The sequence below is a fragment of the Lepeophtheirus salmonis genome, chromosome 12, assembly GCF_016086655.4.
Source record: "Lepeophtheirus salmonis chromosome 12, UVic_Lsal_1.4, whole genome shotgun sequence".
Classification (NCBI taxonomy): Eukaryota; Metazoa; Arthropoda; class Copepoda; order Siphonostomatoida; family Caligidae; genus Lepeophtheirus; species Lepeophtheirus salmonis.
The window spans coordinates 5,108,065-5,130,152 of NC_052142.2; the positions used below are offsets into that span (position 1 = coordinate 5,108,065).

Genomic DNA, 22,088 nt, shown 5'->3' on the forward strand with positions numbered 1-22,088 from the left:
AAACTCTATACATCCTGCTAAGAATGGAACTCCTCCAAAACAAATTTGAAGAAAGAAATGTTGAACAAGGTATCCAACATTGGGCAGCTCAGCCCTCAAGTGTTCACAGGGGAACTGACTAGCAGATTCTCAAGAACTTCCCTTCTCTCTAAAATGAGTCTGGGGAGATGAAAAGTTGCAGAGCTTAATTAATACATAAATGTATTCTAGTTTCTAGAAAGTAGCTACGCTTGCTGTTCTCTTAATTCAAGGTAGAAATAATAGCGAATACAGCCTCTAGTGGACAAAAAAAGTAAATTTTTCTAAATGCAATTTAGTGTTAATTTAACATAAAAACATTGAAAATCATTGTTTTTCCTTAGTTTTACACTGGTTATACCATCAAATTCAAGCTCCTCACACCGAATAATTATAATTTGATTCCAAAATCATTTTTCAATCATAATTATGACCTCTATAATAAATTATTAAAGTTTTTAAATATGTGAGCACTACCTACGGGTTAAGATTTTAAATAGGCCCATATCTTACTCACTGTTTCGCCGATTTTTTTTTTTTTTTTTTTTTTTTTTTTTTCAAGCTAAAGTTTAACTGCATACATGTTATTTTTAAATATTTTTTCATAAAAACCTTTTTTATTATTTATTTATTTAATATTCCACAAGAAAGTTAAAATGAAAAATAAATCAGAATCGACTTTTTTTTTACGGAAAATCTTATTAAGTTGTTTATTCTTTAGTTTAGCTATAATATAAAGCAATTAATTTTTTTTTTTTTTTGAGGAGAAAAGCTCCAAGGTATTCTGGGTCACTTACATGGCTTGTATACTCTTGTTGCTGTGGCAGCACTCACACTATTAGTTGCATATTTATCAATGTACCTCTGAGAGTTGACGTTTTCGAGCATGACTGATATCCAAATCAAATCACAAAACCGGCTGATTGACCTTGAATCTAATTTACCCGGAGCCATTTCAAAAGTGGAAACGAACTGCAAAAGTTTCATTTACGTAAATCTGTCTTGTATAGCATTTTTTGTATTTTTTTTACGGACAAAATAAATTGATAAAAACATAAGGAATCTTTTCATTGTACTTTATTTCCATGTGATAACTGTTAGTAAAAAATATGAAAGATTTAACTAGGGTAATATAAGACGACTTTTTAAAATCACCTATATTTTTTAAAATCTATTATAGGCATTTAGGTAGACATTTCACGGTAGATGTACCTTCATGTTGTGTATTAAGCATTCTTAACACTTATCTATAACACATAAACATATTTGAAGTTAGAGCCCATTTTTGAACGTATGAAAAAAGCCCATATGACTAGGTAAAAGTGTATAATACTATTAGATTTTTAATCCAATATCAACCTCGACTGTCAAAAGGGAAAGCAAAAATAGTTATAAAATCATTATATATATTGAATTTATAACACTGGGAACACAAATTTTGTAAAAATGAATTGAAGTTAATTATAAAATTAATCTAAAACTGTTTTCAGTTTTTCTTTCAGTCGTTTGAATTCTTAAATATCTGGAATTATATTAATTTGGGACTATTATCGTTTAAACTCATTTTTTACCCTAAAAGCAATCATAAAATTAAAAGTCGGATTTACAAAAATGATATAAAAGTGTTTTTATTGATTTTGTATCTTGTTCTGAACTCGACATTTTTGCATTTTAAGGTTGAAAAAAGATGAAAAACGACACTCATTTATATCCTAATAAAAACTTATTTATCATCCATATTCATAAGAAATATAATAGTTTATATTATAGCAAAGTATTTAATTTTTAAAAAGACACATTTAAAAAATTGGTATGTTCAAGGATTTTTGTTCCAATTTGTATGTTTTTCGTAATCCCATTTTTATAGTTGTGTTATTGCAAATAAGCAACATTATCGTAATATTGTGTAAGAATGTCCATTTCATGCCGTCATACTCCGTAATAATTAATCTCACAATATCGCTCTTTGTACAAATTCAAAATTAATATTTATTAATTATATTTGAAATATTAAATTCCCTACACTGCATAAATGGATCTTTTCATTGCTTTTATGTTGGAATCTCCTTCCCAAGGAAGGAGTCCACACTACTTCCTTATGAAGCCTGGTAGTTTTTCTTGGATGAATTTGCATCCTGTTGTCCCTAGTGGAATACTGAATCCGGACAAATCTTTCAATGGGTGATCAAGTTAGAAGTATTTTCCTTCGATTCTCCTTATCTTCATAGGTCATAACTCTTGGAGAATGTATAAGTCCACTTTTTTCGGTATTTAACACTTTTTAATACAATTTGCGAGGATGTATAAATAAATTTTATCGATGGAATTTTGTATCATAAGAGGACGCAATTCTTAAGATAGCTTGGATCTTTTCCCTTTTTGGAAATTAAAACAATTGTGCATTCTGAAGCGAAGTCGGTAATAAATCCTAGAGCCATTACTTTTTCATAAAACAGTAGTAAAATTTCAGCCAAATAAAATGAAAACTATTTATAAAATTCAAATGTAAGCTCAGATTGATTTTAGCATCTTTGACAGCTGACGTTATTTCGTAAATGAATATATGAGCTTCGATTTGGTTGTTTTCCTCATAACTGATCACACGCTCGTTGCCCAATTTACATCTCAATTTCTCGCAAAAAATCAGTATTGGATTTTTTACATCTTATGCAGTGTCAAATTTTCACAATCAATACATCTGTAATGTTACGAATAATACGATAACATTCTACTGGATCATCAGATGTCACATCAGATTTCGTCTTTAAGGACAAATCATTGTTTGAGTTTATTTTAATCTCTTATTTTTAATAATGCAACATGGAGTTGGATAGATCTTCTATATCAAGTAACACAAACAAATTCAACCACTTTTCTTTTCAACAACGATAATTGGGTGATCCCATTCTGTAGGTTTTGTAATTTTCTAAATAATTTCATTCTTCTCATCCAACTTTCTTTTTAACATCTCTTTCAAAGCTTAAACTATTGCTAGAACTTCAAAATGGTTCTGCATTACCGTTGAGAACTATTTTTACAAGGTCATTCTTCTTTGATTGGAGCTTCTTACCTTAATCAAACACATATTCAAACTCCTTAAATAAATCTTGAACATAGGTAGACCTCTTCAAATTTTACTCTTTTCATCAAACATATACATACTGATATTTTTCCTATTCTCCAATCTCGAAAATAAGAAAATATACAAATAACTTTGATTTAGCAGAGGTGCAACGTATTGATTATGGCTGCCACAAGACCCATTATATTTTTTGTTGACATTTCTCATAAATGCTGAAAAATTCAAGATATTTTACTTTTGTTTTCATTTTATTTACCCAGAAGTTGGTGATACTGCATTAAAAATGGTACAAAATGAAAGCTAATAAAATGTTATTGAACATGAATGGGTAAATATTTGTGAAATTTTCGACTATTTTTAATGCACAAACATACAAATGAATTAATAAAAAATAAACAAAAATTAGCTTGTCAGATAGGTTGATACTAATATATCCACTATCACTTGTTCACTACGACTTTCTTGTCGTACTCTACAATTTTACTAAGCATCTTCTCTCCTCTGGCTCAGTTGTGATTGGAGTCGCAATGTCACTCATCAGTTTTACAACTTTCTTCATTTCCGTCATTGGTTACTTTTACTGACCTGACAAACTTCTGGTTTCCTGTAGCTGTCATAATAATACAAGGTATCAGCAAGAGTAGTAAGCCGGACACATTTCCCTCCAAGAATCTGTGGGAACCGCAGATGACAGGAAATACTGCTTCGATGTAACTCTCAGGTCTCTTTATTTCTGATAGCTTAACTTCTTGCTTCTCCTTTGCAGACTTGTTCATGTTGTATGGGAACTAAACAAGATGAATTGCACATGTTTTTTGGTCAGATACTAGCAGTGGTTTTTCATTTTCTTGGGAATAGATATTGCCAGTTCATAGTCATGCTACTTGTATTGTAGTATGTTCTTCATATGCTGGAGGTTATGGATAGGTGCATCAGCAGCAGTTGTAGTGCTCACCAAATGGCTTGTATATATTAAACCTAGGAACTTGTGTTAAATTGTGTTCTTGGGCATCTACTATCTGGTTAAATGGCACCTTTTCTTGGTCCAATGGATATTTGTAAGATTTCCCTCACCATGCAGGATCATACATAGCTTCCCACTTATTAGTGATATACCCATGAACTTACTTCCTCCAGAAAATTGCTAACGTTATAATTGTGGTCGTCATCTTCGGTCTTACGTATTTTTCAACTTAGCCGAGAACTTTTGGTGGTCCTAATACAATTTTCCTCGCATTTCGTTCAAATTGTTGAACATTGGAACGTCAGGACTATTAACTTTGCCCAAAACAGCCTGCCATGCACCCCCAATTATTGTCTTTAATATGTTATGACGACAGTTGAAGTAGAACATATTTCTCTATATTTTTCCTCATTTAGCTTCACAGGATCCATATTGATGATTTTCTTGATCGATGTGGTATCAAGTACTATGAATGTAATGTTGACTGTGAGAGCCTACGTTTCTATCAGTTCTAATACAGCATTGAACTATAATATTACTCAAGTGGAAATTTCTATGAAGGGTACACCAATATTTTTCCTTCTTCATATTATGGACCACCAAAAAGAAGTGCCATAATACTTTCTACTAGATATTTTCGGGATAAGTTTTCCATCCTAGTGTAGTGTGAAGTAATCTGTCATATTTTAATGAAACAATCTTCCTACAACTATCTATGTCTTTGACTCCTGAAGAGTTTGACGAACAGCCATACAAGAAATACCCGGAAAAAATTTCATTAGTATCTATTGGTCTTCTCAACCTTTCACATTGTGTATATATTATTCAAATATAAATTGACTTATAAAAATTTCGTTGACAAACTATCGCAATAAGATTGGCGGGTTGACAATATTATAATGATTTCGTGCTATGTGCCATGTGATATATTCTGTATTAGTTTATTTACAGAGACAGATATGTTTTTCCCTCACCATGATCTTTAACAAATTAATGCAAGAAGGTTTTGTACATTTTGATTGGAAATGCACCAATGTTATTCATTTACATAAAAAAATCCTTTGGTTGTTAACAATTGCAGAGCAATATCCATTATGTGCCAAGTTCCTGATTAATGGAAAAGTTAGTAATAGAGATGAAGAAATTATTTGATGACAACAATCTAATACCTCCTAAGCAATATGGATTTCAAACTGAGAATTTATGTGCGTTTTAGCATACTGGGATTAGATAGTAAGAAGTAAAGGCCCCTCTCTGGACACTTATATTAGTTACATTGACTTTTGTAAGAGATATGAAAAAGTATCGTATAAGGGCCTGGAACATAAGTTGCTATGTACAGGATAATATCTTAAGCTTTTTCATTGTATATCGCTTTATTGAAAAACTCTTGAACAAAAAGTATTGATTAATGAAACTGGATTGTATTCTAAAATGGTCTATCTTATGTTCCTCAGGGGAGCGTCTTAAGGTAGGTTGCCACATCTGGCTATGCAATTCATTAATAATAACTTTGCATATTATACTCTTCAATTAAAAAACAAAATTCCCTTTCAGAAGAAAGAGGTTCAGTGTTTTAAAATGTTCAGTTTGTATTTTTCATTCTACAAAAATGACATCTATCATTGCATTTGCACTCCTACATACATGACACATTTCAAAAGACATAACCTCTTTGTTTTGAAAGGTATAATAGTTAAGGTTTGAAGATGATATTATACAAAGTTATAAGAAACCAGTTGAATATTTGTCAGTAACAAAAATTTATATTTATGGATATAGTGTAAACACATGATATATGTTATAATCTATCTTAATATCCAACTTTATTTTTAGGTTACATAAATGATATGTGTAGAAATCTGAGGTCCAGTATTTAGTAATAGGGACATAAATTAAACTCCCTTCTAATGAATGTGAAAGAATAATACAAATTTGAGTTACCAATCTGCATTACTCCCTCACTCAAAGAGTTTGAATAATTAAAGCTACCAGTATGTATATATAAAATAAAGAAGCGTAAAAAAAATCATAACTAAGCTACTTGGTCATTCAAAAAAGGATGCTAAACATGATTTTTTGGGATTTATGAAGTTGGGGTAACGAATAAATTATCTCCGTAAATCTGGAGAGTACTTTAATGGTATTTCATAGCAGGATAATTATTTTGAAGGATGTAAGGAATGAGAAAATATTTAATAATCTCGGAGTACTGACTTCTTCTAACTTGTGATTCAGTATGCATATAAATAATATTATGGAAAGAGCAAATAGAGCTATTGATTTCATAAAGAGAAGTTTCAACACAATAAATTTACAACTAATGAAGAAACTATATGGAGTATATGTTGTTGCTATGAAATAAAATATGCTTAATAGTTGTAAAATCTGGTTTATAATAAAGAAAAAAAATTACACTGAACAATATTTAGAGGCAGTTTATTAGAATGATCAGCAAAAACATTAGTTATGAGTAGGGATTGGATTTTTGTAGAATACGAGGAGAAATCAGGCACAAAACTTATGGTATTACTAAATTAAGACTCTATTGACCATCAATTTCTTATTACATATTTTTGGGGGGAGAAGTTGAACTACTCCTATAAAAAGAAAAATCTTCTACATTTAAAATAGCGTTAGTGTAGAAAAATATTATAGAATGTTTATTTATTATATATATATTATTTTATTATGCAAAGATAAGCGGGAATTCTACTCTTAACACCAAGACAATCTATTAAAGAATTTTCAAAAAAAGAAAAAGATTGCAAGTACCAACTTTTTTTCCTTTTCTAATTACAATCCAGAAATTCATTCATATTACTCCAATTTTAAAAGGTAAACTGTTTAACTGTTTGCCCCAAATTGAATGATAAATTGTTCATTAACAAATAATTGATTCATTTCAATTACACGATGCATTAACAGTTGGATCAGAACCACTATTAGAACTTTTGTAACAAAAATTATGACAATCACATAATAAATCATAGTGCAAGTTAACACATCTTGATAATTATCATTTTTGAGACGATGATTAATCATAGCAATCCGTGGCAAATATTTAAACATTTTATCTCTTAAATTTGAGGAATCGTGAATGATAATTATAATTACGTAGTATTGCAGCATGAATCATCATCAAATATATTTATTAATTTTCTCGATAATGTGTCTGTTCGGTAAAAATGTTTTCGGGAAAGTGTCCAAGATCCAAAGTTTCTTATCGTCCCTCCATTTGGCTTTATAATTTTATCTATTGTAAATCCATTTTTTCATATTTAACTTTATTGCTTTTTATTTAAATAAACAAATAAAAATCGAATATTTTACAAGAATCAATCTAAATTATAAAATGAATATCACTAGAAAAAGGTATTTCAATATAATCAATTATTATAAATTAGTAAGTTAAGTTGAAATACATTATATACCTTAAGTAATTGAGGCTTTCTAATAGACTCGTTCAATTTTTACAAAAGTTTTTTATCTTTAACGATACTTCGTATGTTTGATATTTTATATAGATTTATAATGTTTTTGGGCTTATGTGAAATATTAAATCAACCCTCTCGGATCTTCTGCATTACAAAAAAATAAAAATAAATAAAAGTAACACCTCATGTTAAGTTATGGCTAAAAAGATGACCATGGTACCAATTTCTTTTTTATAATATTAGAATTCAGAACTGCTTATTTTCAGTCGAAAAATTCAATATTCCACATGCTAAGACAACCAAAAAATTAAATTTTTTACATATACAATTCCTTAATGACAATCTTCGAGTACCTTCCCAGTGATATTGCTACTTGAATCTATTTTGCCTAAGTTCATCAACAACTTCATACTATTCATGTTTGCTGCTTTGGGTGATATTACTACTGCAGTAATCAATAATTATTCCCAGTACCCTCTCTGTTGCACTACTATATGGCAGTGAGTCTTGGCTATCTTCGTATTCATGTCCTTGTAATCTTTTCTGTTCTTCCAAAATTTAGGGTCCACTATTAGAAAATTATTTTCTCTTGTGAACAAATTAAAAAAACGTTCATGAATCAGGTTCTACCAAATAATGCAAATTTGTTGATTAAAATATCAGTTGCATTTGTTTAATACAGCTTCTAACAAGAAGAAATATGTTCGTACTTCTTGAAAGACATAATCATCAAGGCTTTGTCATTGTGGCTCACTTGTTCTGAAAACATTGAAAATATGAGAAGCATCGCTGAAAAATATCAGAAATGACGTTGAAGTTTTGACTTAAACACTCAATGAACAACTCTGAAAATGTGGACAATATTATCTTGGTTTTTCTGGAGTGAACACATTTCTTTGTAAAACATAAGATCCTTAATAGACTAGTCAACACCAGAAGTACGTTGTTTAAGATAGCAAAGGCAATGAAAGACGACCACTCTCAATTTTTATGCTGTAAATAAATTTAGCAATCCATCTATAATTATCGTGTTCATCTGTAGCCTAGAAGGCAAATTAAACATTAAAAGGTATTTCCCATCAAGAAATATTATAGCCAGTTAATATATTTCCCAATATTCTTAACGAAAATTGCAGTTGTCAATGTTAATGAGTAACTTTTTACAAAAATCAAGAACTGCATTCACAGGCTCAACAATTTATCATGATGTTCCATTAAATAGTGTATTATCAATTTTGTTTAAATTTGGCTAATAAAAAACAAACATTTTAAAGAACTTTTCTAACGCTTAAAAAGTTTTTACTTAAATCAAATGACAGGTAGAGCTACTAATCAATTTGTAGGAAGCAAAGCATTAGTAAGCACCACTCTTTAGGGCACCGCTCCGAGCGCCCCTCAAAATTCTTGAGCGAGAGTGCGCACATTGTTTTGAATAACGAGTGAGAGCGGGGGCGCCCGCCATTTTAAAAGAGTGAAAAAATATCTCCAATTTTCGCTATATCTAAATTTGTATTACTTTTTCAGTTTTTCGCATCTTAGGAGATAACATCGAAAAATTTGAGAGTTAAAGAATAATTTTAAAGATTACTAGAAACGACGGATAAAGTTATGTCTCGAGTAAAACTAGAATATTTTTTCAATTGCAGGTATTTAAAAATATCATCTTTTGCACAGTACTATATTCTGTAATTCATGGAAAATTTCATTAAATTCTTTTGATGTTTAAGAAAGTTGTGCTACTTTATTGAAATATCATATTTTATTATATCACAGATTTTGGTGTAGGTTATAACATAAACAGATTTAACACTACGAAAAAATGGGGTGAAATTCTTGTGATAAATTGGCCATAACATCCTTAAATTGAAGCTAGATACATGATTTTAGTATAAAATGTCTTGTTTACCATTATCTGTTAGATAAAACAGGTTTAAAAGGGGAAAAAATTGAATTGATTTTTTTTGTAACATGTTGTCATGTTTAAATACGAGAGAAAAAATGCACGCCGCTCATTTTTCTTTGAGAGGGAGCAGAAGCACGCTCATTGCTTTACAAAATGAGCGGGAGCGCGCTCAGGATTTCTTGAGCGGACTAACGCTCTGGTAGGCAGGGATGTCTACAAGCACGCTATAAATCTTGACGTTAAGTGAACATAATTTATAATTTGAATTTCACAGGCTCGTCTCAGACCCATTCATGGACCTTAAAATTATTCATACATCAGAGATTAAAAATCCCGCTATATATCCAAAAACAAAATAATATTATCAATTTTATAGAGTTGTTATCGTCAGACATACTGAAATGTTAGAATTATTTTACGTAAGAGATAAAAATAAGGGTTGATTTACATTTTCTCCTAAATAGGCCCAATAAATTATTATATATTTATATACACTAAAACATAACTACTATTCATCAAAAGGAACAATACTTTCGTTTTTGTAAAAAAATAATGAATTTCCAAGAAAATGGAACATTTTAATATACATTAAGACAAATAATAATATTTATCACACCTAACCACCTTTAAATTATAAACATTTTAAGATACAAAATATATATTCGCTTACCTTCAGCAGTATCTCTTGCAATAACTGTGGATGATCGATCCACTATTTTCTTTTCATCTAAAATAGATATAAATACAAATTGAAGAAATATTTTAACATTGCTTACCTTTTTCATCATCTTCAAGAGTAGTAGAACTATCAGTAGACTCTTTAACCTGCGATCCATCTGATTTTCCTTTCGATGCCATAGACCTTGCTACATTATACAGTATCAATATAAGTAATTAAATTATAAGATATTTTTTTAATATATATTCTAATTTCTTTAAAAATTGTTGATCAATTATTTTACCAGAAGACACATTTATGTTTCCATAATTTCCTAATGATGCTAAATATAGACAATAAAATCATCACATGCAGAAAAAAAGATATACATGCAGGGTATATATATATATATATATATAAATACTCCCGTTTAATCTGGGATCTGCTAAAATACTGTCTTTCATTTCAAACCCTTTAACAAAATCTACCATTTACATGCGAAAAACATTATTAGTTAGTATCACTAATACAGGTATTCTGTTCCAAACAGTCAGGATTCAAACCTACTGTTATATCTGCAAAACCAATTACCCGGACTGTTCGGGATATTGATATATATATATATATATCTTTTACATATTGGATCAACAGAAATACAACGTACTAGAGAAATTTCTTGATACAAGCATTGTAGTAAGTATAGCTCCCTTTAATTTACGTCTTGCATTGAACTTTTTCAAGCAGTCCACAGTTTCTTGACGGTGTACCACAGATGCTACACGCTCACGTTGCTACAAATATTAAAAAATAAACAGGCATATTTAATTTTTCCTTAATCCTCTTATCACATACACAAATCCATGGATGCTTGAGAGCCTCATCGGACCTAATACGTTTTGCTGGATTTACAGTTAGCATTTGGTTGATAAGATTTTTGGCTTCTGGAGTTACGGTGTCCCATTCAGGAGAAGGATACTAAAAATACTATCAGTAATCATTTAAATATTGAAGAGATCCCTCAACACCTACATCATAGGCTCCTGCTTTTATTTGTGCATATAGTCTATGCTGATCTTCATCCCAAAAAGGAGGATATCCAACAAGAAGTATATACAATATAACTCCACATGCCCATATATCGACGGCTTTTCCATATGGTTCTTTTTTAAGAACTTCCGGAGATAAATAACCTGGTGTTCCAGCAAAACCAAACCACGCATGCTGATCACCTTGAACCTCAATTGCAAGTCCAAAATCTGCCAACTTAACCGCTGCTCCTTTTTGTTTACTAGCTAAAAGGAGATTTTCTGGCTTTAAATCTCTATGCACAACTCCATTGGAATGACAATGGTTTACACTTTCAAGAATTTGTTGTATACAATGAGATGCATCAGCTTCAGAATAAAATTCACGCGCAACTATATCCTCGAATAGCTCTCCTCCTGTTACACTGTAAGAAACAAACAAAACAAAAAGACTACAAATTATAAACTATATTTAAAAAATGAATAAGAAAGTAACCATTTCAAAATATATGTATATTATTTCTAGCACAAAGTTGAAAAATGTTAATTTATATTTTTAACATAAAAAAACTATAAAAGACTAAATATCTTAAACTTTTATATAAAAATTCATGAAAAATCTAAGACAGAAATACCGTATGAACCTTACTTCAGACGAAAATAAAAAAATCGTTTTATCCAAACATCCGTTCAAGGGTCTTATTTATTAGGAAGAGATCCTTCAACTCAAATGTAGACTTTAACATAACTTTTTTATCATAAAATAATATGACTCCAGCACTTACGTGGACCTATTAGTATTGTATTATGAATCACTTTTTGAGTTTCATAAGTAGGCCGAATGCTGACTGTTTCCATATTTCCTTATTTTACAGCCTTGGAGTATTTTTTTCAATTTCTTTTGAAACTCAAGTATTAACTTAAATTTGTAAACTCTTTACATTTTATAAAGATGCAACTATTTTGTGAATAATTAAAGAGTTAATGAATTAAGTAATCGAATAGATATTAGTGTTTTAAGTCAAAAAGTAGTAAGTTGAATAATACAAGTTGGGGAAAAAAAGAACAAACAACAAAAAAACTGAAATGATACATACAATAATACAAAGATGACTGGAATGAAAAATTTAAAAATCCCACAACCTTAATTACCAATTTATTTTATTATGTTATATTTAATTATTATTTTTTATATTTAATAATTATGTTAATAAGTATATTAGATTATTTGAAATGTATATTTTTGGTAAAATGAATATTTTATTTCAATTACACCGATAAGTATATTTATTTTTCTAAAATTATTTACCAATGATTACTACTGAGCCAAATTGCTAAGAAAATTACGAATATTCAAACTAATATTACAACTAAAGTAATATTAAATATGATATGAAATTGATTCAAAAAGTTACGAATTATTTGAGCTTAGCAACAAAAACTCAGATCTAAATTTCCTTTTAATAAGCTGAGTAATATGCCAAAAAACAAGAATAACCCAACAGGATTAGGAATATGATTTTTGTAGAAAAATAAACAAACACAGTTTACATAATAAAATAGGGAAATTATTTTTCTTCATTCTTTAGTAGATCATTGGATTGTTAACATACTTTTTGAAAGAAGAATTTTCACTCTCATCTACTATATTTTTAAGAAAATGTATTATAAAATAATTTATATATTTGTGTGTAATTATAAAAATTTCCCTGCACTAATACTTACTAAAATTTGGAGGTTTCTTTTTTTATATATCAGTAATTCATTTTCCACCCTTCCCCCAGAAAATCCTATAAGATGCAACTGATGCTAACAAGGGTCTTAATTCAGTAATACCAAAAGCTTCACCCCGTGGTCTACCAAAAATCATGTCCCAATACAATACTAATAGTACCAAAAATGATTGCATTTATATAATACAATATTGATTGTATTAAGGATTTATAATACAATATTACGTAGATCCGCTTCGGACCTATCTAAAAAATAAAATTCTTATATATATTACTTTCAATTAATAAATAGTCATTAAAGAGTATTCTTGCAAGTTATAAAAATAACAATTCAACTACAGGTCCTGTGAAAGTCCAATATTTTTCGTGGAAAAAAATAATAATGATCATTGTTTGTAAAAATATTAATAAAAAGTTACGTTTATTAGTGATTGATAAAATATGTATGCTGAATTGGTTAATGTCAAGTCATACATGGTCGTCGAGACTCAACAATTATAATTGAATAAGATAAAAAACTTGATATGACATATTTAATTATAATTAAGTAAAATATTAGGTGTTATCCCAACATGAATATTATACATTAGCTACAATTATAGAATTTAAATATATTAAAAATAACATACAAAAATATTTGAGTAAATGGAGGGACAAATTATAAATATAAAACTATTTTTCATTTGCTTAGATTGATCTTCATTAGTTACAGACAAAAGTTTTATTTATGAATTATGACAAAAGAAGAGACCCAAGATACTTTATCCTCAACAAGAGATGCTCGAATTCCAATATCTACGGAAGCGTATCGGAATGAAAACTTAGCCGAATAGAAAATCGAACAAAACTAAGCTTCATAGAGTCGACACGTTCCTTTAGTGGGATTCTCTCCATCCATATAGAACAATGAATATATTCAACGGTTGAAACTATGACGGGATATATTTACTTTCTAATTCAGATAAAATGCTCTAGATGTGAAATATATTATTAATAATTTGTTAATTAGGTACTACAACAATGATAAGTTATATCCATAAAATTAATATATACTACAATTTGAAATTGAAATGCAAATTTCTTTGACAATTTTTAAAGCCTAACATTCATAAAGACCTGAATAAGTGGACTTTTTTGTTCTCCAAGAATTAGGACCAAAGGATGATACTTTTCACTTGATCTTCCATCTCAAGAGATGCTCTTAGTCTTATTCAGAACTCCGTATTTTACGAGGGACGACGTGATGAATATTCATCTGAGAAAAACTACAAGGCTTCATAAAAGAGTAAAGTGGACTCCTTTATTCGGAAATGGTATTCCAGGATAGAAACAATGAAGAGACCCATTTATGATGAGTCGATAATTTAAATATTCAAAATATACCTAATAGTAATTAATAATTATTTTATTTGAATTCGAGCGAAGCGCAGTATTAATTATATTTATGTTATGATTTTATTTATCACGGGGGATGACGTCATTATGAGGACATTGGAATCGTACACAATATAAGATAATGTTACATATTTACTTGTTCACCCCCCCTAAAAAATGGGATAACTCAAAAAATCGAAATTAAGTCCTTGGAGATCCTTATTTTTTTTAAATAGGTATTTTTTTAAATAAAAGATAAAATATTTTTCTATAGTATGAGCTATGTTACTCCTTATCACTATGAATGATGAATAAGTTATAACGGTCTCAAGATGAGTGTCGTTTTTCATCATTTTTCAACCTAAAAATAGAAATATGTCTAGTTCAGAAGAGAATACAAAATATAAAAAAACACTTTTATGATCATAAAATACCTTTTTACATCAGTTTTATTCATCGTACTTCAATTTTGTGAATGTCTTAATGATGAAAAATGTCTCTGAACGATAATAGTTTCGAATTACTATAGTTTCAAATATTTCTGAAACCTGACAACCCAGAGAAAAACTGAGATCAGTTTTGGATTTTGCGCTCAAAGATAAATTATAGTCTTGGTTTAATTTCATTGGTGGTAACTTTGACCCACTAATTGTTCCCCTATGTAATTGATGATCCAACCCCTCCAACAAACGAGAATATTCTATTGGTCGTTTCTGAGCCCACAAAGAACTATGAGCATTGGTGTTCATACCTATTATTATGGGTACTTTACCTTCCTTACATTTAGTTAAAAGTTTTTCTACCATAGGGAAGCTGCATAGAAATTTTAAATCTGCACAATATAATACCATTATTACTTGTTTTTGTTGAATTCTCATGGTAATTATAATCGTATCTTGACTTCCATATTGCAAAAGCTCTATAGCATCCTGATCCATGATTATAACCATGATTAATTTGTTGGAAATTATCATTTTTCATAGGAGGTTCTGTTATCAATGTAATTTTAATATTTTCTTCATTTAGTAGCTTGAACATATCCTGCCAAACTTCTTTTCCCTAGATTTATTTGCACACAGTTAGCAGATGCCACTTTATATTAAAATTTGCTAAGAAATTACTAGCTAGCATTAACAATTGTTTACCTTTCTTGACTTTTGATACCGAAATAAAATTAGTAGAGATAAATAGATTTTAAACTCATCAAATTCAATTATACCTTGTGAGGAGATTCCTCTTGTTGGTGCAGTTATTGATTTCCCGTGTTCTTTTCTTAGATTCCTCTTTTGGGCTCTCTAAAGTTATTTACTTTTTTTTTTTTTTTTTTTGGATTGTTTTTTTTTTCTTCATTCTTATTTTCCACCGGCCTTCTCTTCAATACTTGTTTCCAATTCTCTCTCAAAGGAAGTTCATTTTCATTTAATTTGTTCTCATTTTGGGGTCTTCGATTATCACTGTAACTTGATCGTCTTCTTTTGCATCTGTGTTTTGACTCAAAATACGATTATCCATATTTTGTTGGTCATCTAAATTGCAACTCTCTTCTTCTACTTCTTCTTGGCGCATATGTCTGTCTGACATCAGTCTCTCTTTCACTCCTCCAATTCTCAGCGGTTGACCCAATTCTGTCCTAAAATATTTTTCAAAATCCGTATAAGTAGTTCCAGTAGTTGTACTTTGATTTGATATGCCCTGGCTTAAGACACCTAAAGCGTTGCACTAGCTGCATATCAGATATTAGTACGACTTTTTTTCCTCTAATAGGTTGAAAGGTTGGCAATCTTCTTATAAACTTGAACTTTATTTGCAGTTTACCCGAGATTATTTTACTAAAAACTCTTGAACATTCAATATCGTCATCCCTTATAGGTGTCACATTTTATGGCAAATCCTTTTACAATATCCCATTATTTCGCCAAATTCCGCCATTATCTCTTTAAGTCCAGGCAAGTCAACCTCTGAATCGTTTTTAACAATAATTTCTATTGTGTTTTAGACTTTCCATAGATTTTCCATTCCACTAATATTAAGGAATACTCCATCGTGTTAGTTTAATCTATCCACTACATCTGAAAATATGGTGAGGATTTTTATTGGTTTTTTAAACGTGAATACTAAATACCCCGCTCTACTTTTACAGTCATTGACTCTTTGCAAGTCATCTTCACAAAGTGACAGTTCCCCAAATATTTTTTAGTTGTTTTAATTCTGGATGGAATCCTTCTGAGCTTTCATTTTCAGAATCTTACCAATCTAAATAAATTTTTCCGCAGATAAGATCAGTACCAATTGTACGACTACTTGAAATACCTCTTTTTATTCTATTAGAATCTTCATTATTCTTATTATAATATACAGCCCGCTTTTCAATGACCAATTTACCTTCATTTAAAGTTTTTTCCTTTCCTTCATGAACCTTCTTCACACACACACCTTCATCGGCACATCTTCAATTTTATTCATTATTTACTTAATCATTGTTGAGATAAACGATTAAAGAATACAGTTTCCCACTTACTTTAATACAATATTGAATATATATATATAAATCTTAATTTTCCTTAAATTTAATTGGTCAGATGGAGACGGACTGATAAAGTACCTATAATTAAACATTATAATCTCACATTTGCATTATCTTTACTAGAAATTGTTGCGGAAATACATATGCACTAAGTATATTTCCTTACGTACAAACATTGAATTCAAGAGATTATTTTCTCCCGTGCACGGTGTCCTTTGAGCTACTTTGTTCCATCAAACTTGAATATAATTAATGTCAAATGCGTTAAAAAGTTCTTCCTACGCCTGGGTTGTAATTAATAAGATCTGTATCGATCCATTGTTCCTAGGAGTTCATATATTTCCATTTGAATATCCTAGCTACAAGTCTTCTGATCCTCCCTTCAACTTCACGCTATGTTCAAGGGATCTCACCTCTTTCTACCTAACTCGGTGAAACAAAGGCCTTCATAAGGATATTTACATTATATTTGGACCAAAGGACCGCGGTTTCTTTATGGGAAGATATTTTGGGCTTTATTAAGAAAGAAACTCCCTATCATTAGGCTTCAAATTTCAAAACTCCACCTTGGAATCATTAAGGCATGAATTTGTTGGGTCTCTCCGGAGGTAGATAAATTGATGGAAATTCCTGAGGTTAAATCGGAATACAGCTCAATAATAGTCTGCAGAGGGAAAACTCGTTTTTTTTAGACGGAAAATAAGGCAAATGCCGGTCCCAGACTACAGGAGACAGATATTGATGGGACCTCCAAGAGACTAAAGGAGGCTACAGCTATTGATATCGGAATTTATTAAGTTCATATAGAGAATATTGGAGAATATATATATTTCCATACTAATTTAGAAGAAATAAAGTATATAAATTATACTTGAACTGGTGTGTTTTTTTTTTTTTTTTTTTTTTTTTTAGAAAGTACTCGCTTCACACATGTGTCGCTATCGGAGAGAATTGTCTCATGAAGAATCCACCTACTATGTACAAGATGTAAAACTCATCATTCTCCAATGATATAAAAAAATAAACAATTTGCAATTTTTAATTTATTTCTAAAGTTGTTTACTCTTAATACTGTGTTCCTTTAGTTTTTATTAAATTGGATATATCGTTCATCGTTATTTACTGTATCTATTTATAATTTTATATTAAAACATTATACGGTCACATTATGTGTCACGAATTCCTGATATAAAAGCGCATTTCAGGTCATTTTTTCCAGCAACATTATTTATATGTAGCCTATAAGGGAAGCTTCATGTACACCACTAAACAAATTCCATTGGAAAAATTGGTACCGAAAACGGAGATAAACAAGATAAATTGGCGGGACAACGGGAACAAGTGTTCACTTCCAGGAAACACAGACGTCAAAATTCACTTATCTAAGGAGATAAAAAGGAATTGGGACCTAAATAAAATAAATAATGTTTTGAACTACAATGAGACTACTCACCCTGCAATAGCAATGCTGAAGCGTTGCCCTCAGCTATCCTGATTTAATCTCTGCAGGTGTACAATTATATTCTTCAAAAATAGTACAGTCAAATTTGCAAATAATTTCAGCAAAATTTATGATTTTGGGAATATAGATGTGTAATTTTATTTTTTAATATGTTTGTGGGGCATCAAGTAACTTCCCACTTGCGTCCAAATAATCTATTTTGGAAGTGAAAGCGGCCTTCCATGCCTCGTCTATCTTTGTTGTCATGGCTCTTAATGATCATGGTTCCTAAACATAGACAGCATCCTTCTCTTTGATGTAACATTATTCCATACTCCTCGTAAGCATGTTTTCCCCTCTATTTACATACCATAGCTATGATGTGGTTAGGATTTAAACTCAGACAATATGGTTGGAACAGCATCAGGCTTTAGATACTTTTTTGTCTTGTTCTTGGAAAAAACATTTCTTCTACAATATGTTGTGCTCGTAAGATCAACAAGAGAGTGACGTCATAGAAACAACAACATCTCGCGAAAAAATATTGAGCATGCTATTTGCTCAAGCTAACAGTTGCATTTTGCTACTTTGTTACAAGTAAAAAAGGGATCCGTGTATAGAAAAAACTAAATATAAGTGATTAGAAAAAGAAAAACGATTGATGCGTGTACTCTTTCTTCTTTTATATTCATTATTTCAGAAATCGTTGGTCTGTTAAGATCTCCCTCTAAAAGAAGAATTATTGCATATCATGGGTGTAAACTTATTTAAAAATGCATAATAAAATAAATTTAGGTATTAATTTAAATATAATTGTTTTATTTTCGCTGTGCTAATGCTACTTTAAATGTAGGAAACTCTCCTTTTTATAGCAATAATTCATTTTCTCCCAAAAAATTATACACCAAGAAGCTGATATTAACAATGGTCTTAATTCAGTAATACCATATGTTTTGCTCTTGGGTTATCCTCGCACTCTTACAAAAATCCCATCTCTACCTATAAATACTTATATGGTTACTATAACTTGTCTGGTTATCTATTGGATGTAAGAATTCACAATCCTAGATATACAAATTTGATGATTTGAGTAACTACGTGATGCAACCTGTTTTGTTCTATTTGGACAAGAAAAGAGGTTCATGAAGAGAAGAGGATCATATTTCTATTGCAACTCCACATTGATCCAACTATACCGAACTTAAAAGTTATCTTCTTTCATTTAGTTGTACTCTTCTATTACTGGATTTCTATTATTAATCCCTGATCCTCTCAGTGGTTTCTCACAGCTGACCGCCTCTTCTTCTGTCACATCTTGAATAATAACGACATAACGGTTCTTGACTGATTATGCTAATGCTTTTTCGTCAATCTATGAATCTTGTGCAATATAAATAACACAGGGCAACAATTAGGGGGGGGAGGGAATTTGTACAATTAATTAGAGATAATATTATTATTTATCTATTAGCGCGAAATCCAAAATTGATCTCAGTTTTTCTCTCAGTCACCTGAATTTTGAAATATCTGGGATTATAGTAAATATTATCCTTCAGTCATTTTTTACCCTTAAAACAATCCCCAAATTAAAGTAGGATTAATAAAACTTATATAAAAGTTTTTTTTATGATAAAAAAGTGTTTTATTGATTCTTTAGTTTGTTGTAAACTCAATATATTTCCCTTTTTAGGGTGAAAAATGATGAAAAAACGAATCCTCTTTAGACCTTTATAACAATTCATAATACATAGTGATGAAGAATATTATAGCTTATATTATAAAAAAATATTCAATGTATAATTTTTAAACAAAATGTTTAAAAATATTCATCTTCAAGGATTTTTGTTCTATTTTGTACTTATACTATTTTTTATTGGAGTATAATAGCAAATAGTTAACATTGTCATCATATTTTATCCTATTTCAAAGCCAATTTCATGACGATATGCCTAGTAGGCAATCGAAGGAAAACACTTTTAACTTGATCACCCATCTCTAGAAATTTGCGAACACTGATTCTGAATTCCACGAGGGACAACGGGAGGAGACCCAATAAGGGAGTAGAGTGGAGTCCTTCCACGGGAATGACATACCAGGATCGAAATAATAAAGCAATACATTCCTGATGAGTAGATAATTTTATTATTTCAAAATGGGATCACTTAAAAAATACAAAATTGAACAAATATTCTTGGAAATGGATGTTTTTTAAATTATACGTTTAATATTATTCTATAATATAAGGTATGATATTCCTCATCACTATGTATTATAATAAGTTATAAAGGTCTAAAAAAGAGTAGTTTTTCATAATTTTTTTTAGCCTAAAAATGAAAATAAAAAGGGATTTAATTTTTTCTGCAACAATAAAATAAAAAGCTCTAATTATAAGGATTTATTAGATACGTTCTATGCAATAACAATACAAAACAAGTCTTAAATAGAAGATTTAAATATTAATAATGATATTGCATATTATTGAATATTGAAATTATTTGCTTAAATACAGTAACAGCTCTTGGGTGAATTGCAGAACTCTAGTAACCCCTAATAATTTGATTGAAAAATAAGACATAAATAATAAATTAATGAATGGCATTTCGTAAACATAAAATATGTATTTTTAATATTTTATGCTCACAATTTCAAAACTACATGCGTACATATTTTGTGAATGGTCCCTAATGTATAAACTATCGAGGGAAAAAGGGAGTCAGTTCAACAGCTCAGAAAGGATATAGAATTAAATACTTAAACTAAGTTTTAGTATTATATGGCTATATTAAGCACACATGAGTAGCGGAATTTATTGAATATCTGAAGCGTGAGTGTAAAATCGATCTATTGGAACTGTGAATATTTGCAGTTCCAATTTTTTAATCAAAACTGTCACACATTTATTTGTTGTAAGTAGAATCACTTGGAAGCGTGTGTTGTATTTCAGAATTGAAGGATTCATATTCCTTAGTTGGAACTACAAATCTCACAGTTCCTTCGAAAATTTTAACAATCAATGAGTTATTAACGCACACATATACTATTTTAGGTTGTTAATTCGAACAGGGTAGTATAATGATTAATGATCGTGAAAGGAATATTTTTAATCATTATCCCCAAATTATAAAGTAATGTATAACCAGTTCGAATGTACGTTCATTTTTTTTGTAACTTATGAGCTAATATGATTTTGAGTCTTGAGAATATAAAAACATATAATTATACTTATATATCTAATTGCATTAAAGATGGATTACAACCAGTTTAGTTATGATTTTAAATTTATTCAATTATATATTTAAATGAAATTATATATTTTACATGGTTGAAGATTTGGCCCCAGTTTAACTGCCAAAACTGTTAAAAAAATATTAAGGGTAGAAATAAGCATTGAGAATTGTTTAATAATTCTTTTCTAGGGTAAAAATGTATGTTAGATTTTTAAGTTTCAATACTATATTTTGTCTTTTTTAGGCAATAAATTTCAATTTGTGACCAATTTTCCCAAAAAATGATAGTTTTTATGTGACAAAATTTTTGAAACCCCAATTTTGTAGACCTATATAATCTACAATATGCATTTAAAAAAACCTTATTTATGTTCAAATGATAGAAAGTGGTCAGAACTTTAAAATAAAACTGTTAGTTTAGTTGTTTCTTCCATAACTTTTGTGCAATGGGCAAAGTGACAAACAGAATTGAAAATTCACACTTTTAGATAAATTCCCGGCTCCAGGTAGCCGTATCTACTGATAAAAAATTACTACATACACTTGATTTACATATCATCTTATTGGAAATTTAACAACTTTAATTTATACTTAACTTATACTATTTCTTGTGCAGGAACATTTAATAAAAAGATTAAGCCTACTCCCAAATTTTATTAACGTGTGAAAAAAAATAACGTCGGTCATTAAAATGAATAGTGC

The 22,088-nt window shown here is 29.8% G+C and overlaps 1 protein-coding gene across 4 annotated transcripts in view; it reads right to left on the reverse strand.

Moving 5' to 3' along the window:
- The window catches only part of CaMKII (Calcium/calmodulin-dependent protein kinase II), a 46,369-nt gene that overhangs the window by 21,817 nt on the left and 2,464 nt on the right, over window positions 1-22,088 (reverse strand). For 2 of the 4 annotated variants that reach the window (XM_040722224.2, XM_071892303.1), the window contains exons 4-8: window positions 11,092-11,539; window positions 10,915-11,037; window positions 10,727-10,853; window positions 10,181-10,270; window positions 10,075-10,131 (exon numbers count right to left, since the gene is read on the reverse strand). In XM_040722224.2, the coding sequence (XP_040578158.1) occupies window positions 10,075-10,131; window positions 10,181-10,270; window positions 10,727-10,853; window positions 10,915-11,037; window positions 11,092-11,539 (845 nt within the window). The remainder of the gene's footprint in view (window positions 1-10,074; window positions 10,132-10,180; window positions 10,271-10,726; window positions 10,854-10,914; window positions 11,038-11,091; window positions 11,540-22,088) is intronic. The other 2 variants (XM_071892304.1, XM_040722225.2) reach the window with 1 other exon arrangement.